This window comes from Chaetodon trifascialis, chromosome 9 (genome assembly GCF_039877785.1).
Source record: "Chaetodon trifascialis isolate fChaTrf1 chromosome 9, fChaTrf1.hap1, whole genome shotgun sequence".
Taxonomy (NCBI): domain Eukaryota; kingdom Metazoa; phylum Chordata; class Actinopteri; order Chaetodontiformes; family Chaetodontidae; genus Chaetodon; species Chaetodon trifascialis.
The window spans coordinates 10,359,546-10,370,189 of NC_092064.1; the positions used below are offsets into that span (position 1 = coordinate 10,359,546).

At 43.5% G+C, this 10,644-nt stretch overlaps 1 protein-coding gene across 1 annotated transcript in view; it reads left to right on the plus strand.

The window, feature by feature from the left end:
- The window catches only part of ankrd13b (ankyrin repeat domain 13B), a 36,663-nt gene extending 26,497 nt beyond the window's left edge, over positions 1-10,166 (plus strand). The window contains exons 9-15 of the mRNA XM_070970515.1: positions 1,324-1,388; positions 2,504-2,640; positions 3,073-3,230; positions 3,547-3,735; positions 4,285-4,448; positions 7,153-7,229; positions 8,596-10,166. Coding sequence (XP_070826616.1) covers positions 1,324-1,388; positions 2,504-2,640; positions 3,073-3,230; positions 3,547-3,735; positions 4,285-4,448; positions 7,153-7,229; positions 8,596-8,797 — 992 coding nt within the window. The 3' untranslated portion in view covers positions 8,798-10,166. The remainder of the gene's footprint in view (positions 1-1,323; positions 1,389-2,503; positions 2,641-3,072; positions 3,231-3,546; positions 3,736-4,284; positions 4,449-7,152; positions 7,230-8,595) is intronic.
- The last annotated feature ends 478 nt before the right edge of the window (positions 10,167-10,644 follow it).

Here is a 10,644-nt window from a genome sequence, read left to right on the forward strand (position 1 = left end):
TTGTTGCAGGACTGAGCAGCATTTGAATCAAAATGTGATGACAGTTGGTGGATTGTTTGCTCAGTGTTAATGAAATCTGGTCAAATCACACCCAGTCAGTCCCAAATGAAGCAGATTATCTGAGTTTTTGAGAGTTTAATTCCTCCTAGATATTATATTTTTGAAGTTTCTCTGTGCTCACCTTAAATCTCATTATAACACCTGGTTTTTGAGCAGGAGTTTGTGACATTACAACTAGTTTCCGAGATGGATCTTATACAGTTGTGCTGTGGGAAGCTGAAACCTACAGTGCACCCTCAAGAGCATTCACTGAAAGTGGACTTTCCAGTTAAGTAGGAGACAGCTTATGTCCAACAGTTCAGCCTTTGAGATGAACGATATTTGCATATTCATAGATTGCGGATGTTTCAAGGAAAGACAGGGTAGATGTATTTTAAGAAATTTTTGTAGAAAAACCACATCAGATACACATTATTATTCCAAGCAGAGTATTTGTATATATGCTAAAACATTTCTGTAGGGGATTTTTTAGATCCAAACAAGACAGCTTGACACTCCCAAAAAACAAGTCTCCCGAGAGCCTACTGTGGTTCTCTCACGGCTGCAGTGTGAGGAGCCCTAAAGGCTTGTCAAAGCACTTGTCATTTTCAGAGGGTTTTCATCCCATAGTGGTTCAATTAACTTAGAGATTCGATTTTTTAACACATTTTACAGTCTGATGGTGACCGTAACCTACACGTGTTGCTGTGCATCGAGTATGTACTATATAATAATAATGTGTATATTCAGTTGACTGTAATGTGACTGAGCAAAGATGCTGTTCCAGGTCTAGAGATGCACTGAAGACAGATATACTGACTATACAGTATAAATGTCTTCAGTAGGGACTTTTAGCTGTTGCCATTTTTCATGTTTCATTCAATTCATATTGCTGCTAGTTTATTTTCATTAACATATTTGGGCTAATGCTACTCCTCTTGCTGCTGAAAAGCATCATTTACTCCATATTCATTCCTTTCAGTTCAGTATAGGTCTGTTCATTTCCTGCTGACAACACAAAGCTTGATATGATGCAGCACGTTATCTTGAGCAAAACATTGTAGAGCAAAATGACAGTGCAGACGGAGATGAATGAGCCCATGCTTCATCATCTCTTGATAAACAAGCACCAACTCGATCCAGCTTTGGACGCTCTGCAGTGCACGTAAACACGAGAGAGTTTGTGAAACTCAGACTAACAGCGCAGTTTGAGTTCGTTCATTGTGACCGCGTGTAACTGCATTCTCTCAGTGTAACTCATCCCTGCTGTGTGCCTCTGAGCAGGTGGGAAGACTCCACTGCAGAACTTCCTTGGGATTGCTGAGCAACACATGGGGCCTAACAACGGGGTGAGTCACTTTATTTAGACGTTGAAGTGATTTTCCAGTGTTAATTTAAAATGGAGGATGATGTTGTTTTGTTCAGTGGGTTGAGAAAACATCACGGTTGAGCTGGGAACAGCTGTGATTAATGGGCTCTGACGTTATGATTGGACTCTGCAGGTATTTGTAGATAGCCATCACAGCGAGAATAGTGATTGTAATCAGTATAATCATGAATGAATTATCCTCTTCAGTATCAGCGTCATCACCATCGTCTCCCCTCTTTGGATGGACAGTGAGTGTATGAGTCCGCTGTGTCAACAACAGAGCATGTCTGCAGAGTAACTCAGAGGCTCCAGCCTGCTCTCAAATATTGATTATGTTTTTTAATTTGTGTCTGCTGGAGAGCACCTATGACTCATGCCTCCCTCTTTCTCTATTCAGTCTTTTCACTTATTCCCCCTCACTGTCACCTCTGCTCTTTTCAACTTTAAGCCTCCCTGTCCTCTCTGTGCACTGAGACACACACACCCCCATGCTTTTTCTGCTTTGATATGCAGTCTGCACACAGTTTGTGCAACTCTAAAATAAAGCTGTGATGTTGTTTTGTTTCAATTTTGCCAAAACCTAAATTGATTGTGATGAATTGACTGCATCTGGAGGGAATTACAACGACGACATGGAAAGAATTTCTCTGCTGTTTCATAAGTCTGAGGCAGCCTCTACTCTCCTCCAGTAAATGGCGGCCTACCCTTGACAGGTTTACTTAAGTCATCCTTAACAGCTGACAGTGAGCGACTAATTAGAGCGGTGAACCAACGGACGCATCTACTGTAATGATGTGAAATGGCTGAATAGGAAAACTGCTTTGTCATTCTCAAGCTTTCCTTTCATTGAGCTGTTGAAAATGTCAGCAGGTAAGAGGAAAGCCTTGAAATCCCAGTAGGTGGGGAGTTTTTTAGTTTCATAACAGACTTATCAAAGAAAGTCAGTTTTGAAAGCCAGAAATCTTTGCACTTTCTAAAGTACTCGTTGAGTCACTGGTTTAGACGAACAGTCTTTTCAGCTCAGTAGAAGCTTTATGATCTTTCAAACATGCAGTTACATCAGCATTTTTAGAATTCATTATTCACTTCCTGCAGGCCCTGGTGACCCAGATGTCATGTCCTGCAGTGACCAACCCTGCTGCGCTGACGGCCGAGGAATACTTCAACCCCGGCTCATCACCGACTCAGAGGGACATCGGCCACCCCTGCCAGCTCACCACCAAAACCCAGAGGTGACACAGACAGACAGAAAACCAGGCGGGCGGCCATGCATGCAGTGAAGTCGCCCTCCAAACTCACCACCGAGTGCCAGAGCTGACAAACTGATGGGCAGAGAATAGACACGCACACACACATGCAGGCAGAGTAAAATCAGCCGTCCATGACAGCTGGCCACCAAGATCCTGAGACGAAACATGGACAATAATATTAAATACACACTCACACACATGTATCACACATTTGTGGAGTAGATTTCTGTCTTTGTGTACCTCTGGCCAAAGAAGTCAAAGGTATTGAAGGAAGACATAAATTGCTTTGATTATACTTAGGTTAGAGTTGAATTCGCTTATATTCATGAACAAACTCTTTGTTTGTGTGTGTGTGTGTGTGTGTGTGTGTGTGTGTGTGTGTGTGTGTGTGTGTGTGTTTGTGTTTGTTTCCAGGTTTAAAGCCAAGCTGTGGCTGTGTGAGTCTCATCCCCTGTCCCTGGCAGAACAAGTGGTGCCTATCATCGATCTCATGGCGATCTCGAATGCTCTGTTCGCTAAGCTGCGTGACTTCATCACTCTGCGCTTGCCGCCTGGCTTCCCTGTCAAGATCGGTGAGAGCTGGGAGAGTGAGATGGATGGGAGGAGGGAGAGAGGGAGGTTAAAAAGATGGCTGGTTAAATAAAGGGGATGATGGGCAAATGAAATGTGAGTAAATAGATACGCAGATGGACGGCAAGCAATGAAGACTGAGGGAGGAAGTGAGTTAAAAGGACAGAAAAGATTTCATCCTCTTCTTCAGAAAAAGATTGATATGAGGACATTGCTGGTTAGCTAGACGATGAGACCAAAGACACAAGAAGTTAACAGATTGCTTAATAGTGACAATAAAAATGTCATCTTCTGCTCCATTTCTCTCGCTCCCTGCAGAGATCCCTCTCTACCACATCCTGAACGCCAGGATCACCTTCAGCAACCTGAACGGCTGTGAGGAGGGGGCGGGCGTCCGTGCCGACAACGAAGTCGGGGTGGAGGGGGACGGACAGAGGGACACCCCGAGGACAGACACCCCGTCTCCGGGGAGCGACTCCTCCAGCGTCTCCAGCTCCAGCTCCACCAGTGAGAACACAGTCGCATAGGCAGTGTCTTCTCTTGTGTCTTTTCTTCTCCTTCAGATGATAATTGCTCCGGATCCTGGGTCAAACTTCATTTCACAAACAGACTTTCCTGTTGTGTGATAGAGCCATGAGTGGTATTTATCGCTGATGCTGGATGCAGGGTTATGTTCTTTTGCATCAGATTATGTCTTACTTTCATCATCCTATCACTTGATCAGAATCCCAGCGGGCAAGTTTAAATCTGCAGCCACGCGGAGGAGAGATATCATTTATTGTGTGACTGCTCAGAAGGAACCTCTCTGGGAATCCTGGATGTTATCTTGCAGGAATGCGCTCCATTCAGTTATAGTCCTGTGAAAATACACATTGTTGAATAATATTTTGGGGGGAAATGACCTGATTCAACATATTTTTATTTGGATTTCTCTTCTTGTCACTCAGAAATCACTGTTCTGTTCTTCCTTTCCTGTTTTCCTCCTTTAGTCTTGTGCACGGTTAGATAACACTCCTTCCCATCTCTTGCCCTTTGCCTTTCCCCTGTGTGCTGCAGTGTCGTGTCGAGCTGGAGAGATTCCCCCATGTGTGTTTGAGGCCCCGCCTGGATACACCATGCTAGGAGGCAAACAGAGAGACAGCATGAGGGAGGAGGAGGAGGATCTTCTGCAGTTTGCCATACAGCAGAGTCTGCTGGAGGCCGGCTCTGAATATGATCAGGTGGACTCCTGCACTGCTGTCAGAAATCTAGTTTAACTGAGTGTTTGCTAAGCCCCACACCCCGTGGTTACTGCGGCTACACCTGTCAAGCTTTCCATCCTTACATGGCACATATGTAGTTTAACTTCCACTTTGATTTTGCCGGCTGAACTGTTGCTGGAAGCTCAATAAGCTATAACTATCTGGCTAATTGAGCTGACATTAGCTTCATGAGTTAATTGAAAACTCAGTCTCTGACTGACATTTGACTCGGAAGCAAAAAAAAAAAGCCTGCATTGTTTTTGCTTTGCAGTGCAGAACTACTTTCACTTTTAACATTAGAGGCTATTAGGATGAGATGTAACCAATGTGTTTTGCCAGTTTTACATTATTTTGCATGATAACTTCAGCTGGGGTTGCTGATTGTGTAAGATTCCCCAAAACAGATGACGAGCTGGAACAAGCGGCTAAAGTTACCTCACACTTTGACTTTTTAAGTCAACCTGTAATCCCAGAAACTCTTGTAAATAGCTAATGAAATGCTCCTTGGCTCTGGTTGACAGGTAGTAACTACTGTAGGTGATGCTGACATGCTAATGTTTGCAGCTTTCATTAGAGCAGACAAACACATAGTTGAATCCATTCTCAGGTGCAGCATGTTCTCCCTATGAAATACCCAGTACAAATTACAGCAGTAAATTCACCAATAAGTCAAGCTAGACCAGTTAAGCAGACACACTGAAGTTGGAAAAAAAGCGACCAGTTTCAAAATAAAAACAATCAATACTGAAGTAAAATCAATAAGTAGAATAAATTGCTGGTAATGTGTGGAGCCCAGACCCATTATATTCAGCACTGCCTCAGGATAGGTGCTTTTTTGAAATCCCAGAGATCCAGGTCCTGATAGTCCTTGGCCTTCTTCCAGAGGTACAGAGAGAGAAGTATAAATAGGCTGGGTCAGAAAGGTCAGAGAACATCCTCGGAGTTTTCTTAGCTCGGATACGGGAGGAGAATGTGGAGGAGACAGAGGCAAGGTTGCAGGTGAGCATTTATGCTGTAGTTTGTACAGTCATCTTCAGCAGCCCGCTGTCCTGAGCTGCTGCTGATGAAAAAGGTGGTGGCACTTTTCATTACAGCTCTGATTCGGAAGCAGGACAGGGGTTAAAGGACCATAGTGCTGACATTGCATATATTACAGCATTAACTACTGTACAAATCTAGCTTACATTACAGCCTGTCATCCTCTAAAACATACCGTATGGTGGAAATTTCATATCGTTCATTCATAGTTTCCTTTAATTTCTCTACCGTCAGCGTCATGAAATGTTATTCAAACCCTGGGAGATGTATTTCTTCTGTCCTTATTGTGTGGAAAATGCAGGCAGGGACTTCACAAGCTACATAGTTTGTCAAGAAATCAAACTGGCTGGCCAACAACAAGCACAGATTTTGTACTGTGTGCACGTCCAGCCTCAGTTTGGTGCAGGACAAACGCAGCAGACAAAGGCAACAGAGAGATAGTCTGCTCAGAGAATATTTCAAACTCCCCCAAATTACCGTCACGTTTCAAGCTGCAAGGTCTTCATCAGTCAGTTGTTTGGAATTTTGCAACATTGAATGTGCAGAACAGTAAGGATGCATTTTGTTCATTTCTTGCATTAAAGGGGCTGCCATGTGGACTCTCATGTCCTTGATATCAGAGCTGCCTCCATCACTTGAAAACACCACAATGTGTGTTTTCAGAATAGATCATGATATTCATAAGCATTCACCGTCATGTGACCTACCTCAACTGAATGTCAAGTCTCTCTCACTGATTGGACAGAAGGTAGAAACAGGGCCAGATTAACCTGCGACGTGGCCTCAGGGCGGAAATGAGCCATGGGCCCCAAATGAACCCCCCAGATACCCAACCTATTTCTCCCAGCGACCCAGAAACCAACCAGTATTTCTGCATTGAAACACTACCCTGTGTACTGTATATCAGTAAGTTTGTGATTATCAAGGAACTTATTCAGGAATGTGCACCATGTAAGCATAATATTAACTAAAATATGGACTAGATTAGAAAGCAGCGCCTCACCAGCATAAGATCCTTGCCGTCTGTAACATTTCAATTTTTAATGCTGCTTTATTCATGCATATTACCAATTCCCATTGCAAATTTGTAATTAATCAAATTACCACAAAGTATTTCCCACGCAGGCAACAGGGAAATAGGCAGCAGGCGGTTGGCTGCTGCGCCTGGTAGTCCTGCTTTGAATATAAAACAACTGCAAAAGCAATATAAAGTACAGACTGCACAGTTTGTTTCTAAGCCACTGCCCTATAATGAGCTTCTGTTTAAAGGTGCTGTAAGAACGTAATTTTTCAATACAAACGGTGTGATGTGCATATGTAGTGTAGTGGCAGAATGTGAATCTTTATTTTTAACACAAGCTTATCAATATTAATAGCGGTATCAGTAGTAGTATTAATATTGGGTGTGTGTACTAAAGAAGCAGGGCCAGAATCAATCTAGTTTATATTCAGTTAATTCATAATTCATAATTAAGCCAGGCTGCTGTGAGCGAGAGGTACTCCAGCATACATTAGCAGGAAAAAGCCTGCAGGGAAGATGCTGTTGTTTTACATGCACCACCATCTGTTTATCTGTGATGTTTCTCACTACCCACTTCCTGTGCGGGCTGTCTGACTTCCCGTGTGGCCTTCTCTCTGTGTCCAGGTGACTATCTGGGAGGCGCTGACCAATAGCAAGCCAGGAACACACCCCCTGTCCTGTGACCCGAGTCGCCTGGAGAGGTCAGACCTTCGGGCTCTTTTTCTTTTATTCCACTTTCCACTATTCCACATTTTCCTTTTCTGTTTTTTTCATCCCTTTGTTTGTACCTCTCTGCAAATTACTTTACACACTCTGTCCACATTTCCCTACACTTCCCTTCAAAGTCCAGCCGCTCTATTGTCAGGAATCAACCAGGAGCTGCAGATAGAGTCGTTAAAAAAGAATGTGACTTTTATCTTCAAAAGAGCTTGAAACCTAAAAAGAAAAACGTAAATCTAAATGATTGTCAGGACAAAGGCGATATTTCCTGCCGTTCTTTCACCCACATTGTCTCAAACTTCCTCACTTCTGTCATGTATTGTTATTCCTCACTGTCTTCCACTCTTCCATTGTGTTTTTTCCATCCTGCAGCTCTTTCCCTCCATCCCTGACTCACATCCTGTATTCCTGTCCTCTCCCACTTATCCATCCTGCTATTCTCCTCTCATCTCCTGTCTACAGTGCACTACTCTGTGTGTGTGTGTGTGTGTGTGTGTGTGTGTGTGTGTGTGTGTGTGTGTGTGTGTGTGTGTGTGTGTGTGTGTGTGTGTGGTGAGACCGGGGACTGGAGGATGGAGTTTCCTGCTTTCACAGTAGACAGTACTGCTGTTGACGTTAGCCAGTTATCGTTGGACAGTGTTTTCTCCCTGTATCTTCTCAGTTTGTGGATGGATACAGACAGACAGACAGACAGACAGACAGACAGACAGACAGACAGACAGACAGACAGACAGACAGACCTGTCTGTCTTTCCCTCTTTTGACACAATCTTTCTACTTGTTTACTTAAACCAATGTCACAGGAGGAAAGTGGCTAAAAACATTGTCCAGAAAAACTCAACCTAAAGGTTTTTGTGGTGTCCTTTCAGTAATATAAAAAGGCAAATATTAGCAGTATTGACTGTTGTAACTGAATGAGAAGTTAAAGATCTTATCCCCATAATAGCTTTTGAGCTGTGGATCAACAGTTTCTAGCATAAGCAAAGCACTGAACAAGACTGCTCCTCTTCTCATTTCATGTAAATGATCCACTTTTCCATATGTCTGTCCAAAACATTTCCCTTAACTCCTCAAAGATGGGTCACTTTTTTGGGATTATGTTTCCTAAACAATATCAAGCTCTTTCCCTGGTGAACAATCTCGAGACACCTTTTTTCTGGTTACAAGCAAAAATGTAATGCATGAATCTGTCTCTTTCATATATACTTATCATAATGTCTTTTATGGTTGCATTTAATAAAATGCATGTCAAGTTGGAGGATAAACATCAGCAAAAGGGATTTTTCACAACCTGGCAACCTAAACGTTTTTCTAAATGACGAGTGACCCTCACTATTTCTCGTCCCAGGACCCCCCAGCACAAGCCCCGCCCCCCCTCCAGCCTCTGCTCCACCCCCTCCAAGAAGAAGCCCACCGCCTGCAGCTACAACGAGCAGCTGCGCATCGCCATGGAGATCTCAGCCCGGGAGCAGGAAGAGGCGGAGCTTCGGCGGCGGCAGGAGGAGGAGGAGCTACAGCGCATCATCCAGCTGTCACTCATGGAGAAATGAGAGCTGAGTGGCCCCGCAGGGGTCTGAAGGGAGGGGTCTAGGTCAAGGCCACATGGGAGTCAAAGGGCAGCGCAGGCGACTTTAAAACAAAGCACACTCTGTAACAGGCCGGATATAAACGGCAAGTTTGTCTTCATTTGTTTCATACGATCAAATCGCCTCCTCCTTTCTCTCCCATGGCCTTCGCCAGGCCTTTCCCATGAAGCCATATGGTGATGCGGCTGTCCAGCCTCAGACAGCCAGAGAGGGACGTCAGTTTCCTCTTTCTGGTGCCACATGGTACTTTCTTGACCAGTGCCAGTTTACAACCAACAATACATCCAATACAACAAGTTTAGTGGAATGCCTCCTTGGATGAGTGACTTCTGTCTGTTTGCAGGTATGTGCGTGTGTGTGTGTGTGTGTGTATGTGTGTGTTTCAAAACCAGCTCTCCACACAGGGGTCAACAGATCATCTCCTGTCCTGAAAATGTAGTGTGTTAGGCCAACTCTCTGCTCCAGCACTAACACACATGCTCACTGAGTCCTGTCGCCACTCCTGTCATGTGGCTTTCAGTCTTAACTGTGATTAAATTTAAACTAAAAATTAAAAAAAAAAAAAAAAGCTTGTGTGAAAGGAGCAGTGATGAGCCAGGACCAGTGGTGTGGAGAATACCGTAACCTTCTCGGTCAAGTTGAGTTGAATGTCGACTAAACCATCGGGACTTCCTCAGTTTTTAATGAAAACAGTTTAAAAAAAAAAAAAAACGGACTGGTACATTTTATTTGATTTGCACAAAATCCAGACGTACTGTAACTTAGCTTGTGGGTGGATCACGTATCTGACTGTTAATGGATGTAGATGAGGAGTTTGAGCACAAACTGAACTCAGGCCAGTTTTAGTTTTAGCCTGACTGCAGGAGCACAGACGTGATGAGATGTGATTAAGACTTGGTGTACTAACTAACCTGTATGTGACTGTGAACGAGTTCGTGGCGGGCCTGTGTGTAATACAACCAATAAAGGGACATGACAGTGGTCTGTAAGTGGATTGTGGAATAGAAATGTTACTAAAAGAGAATTTCTGTATATTTGCATCTTCTCACCTTACATGAGCGGATGATTTATGTATTTCTGTGTAGTCACGGTACAGTATGTGTACAATATTTCAGCATGGTCTGCACCCGTGTGAGGTTCATTTTGTCCACCTTGAGTCTAACCAAGAGACCTGCAATATCAGAGCGCTCTCTCTGAGGGAAGATGTACCCTGCTAGAATCCCTGTAGAGGCTATTGACAGCAATTTTAGGTTTTATTGCATCCCGGCAGCAGGTTGGTTGCACAACACAACGTGCTGAAAACAAAAGCAAATCTAATCCATCGCCCCAAAAAGCAGCAAATGTGGAGCATTCAGTTCTTGGATTGGAAAGATTGTTCAAATCCTGGCTCTCATAATTCTAAGTAACTTTATATTGCAGTGCTCAAGCCAAACACTGAAAAACATGTTATGTTGCAAGGGGCAAGGATGGACAGGGTCTGCTTGTTTTATTCTTTTTTTTTTAAAGTATTATTTCTTTGAAAGAAATGTAAAACTTTCACACTCCAATATCAGCACAAACCGAGGAGAGCCACTTCTGTCTCCCCTCCGATTCATAGTCAAGCTTGCCAGGTTGATAAGAAAAAAACTCATTTTTTTACTTTTTAAAAAATGTTGCAGAAAACAGACGCAGCCAGATGTTTCCATGGTGTGTGCTGGGAAGTGACTTCAGATGACGATCCAAATAAAGAAACATCTTTTCGGAGCAGTAATGCATGAGTGGGTCATTTTTTCATCTGTTTTTAAATTACAGCCTCCACGTGCTTTAATTCC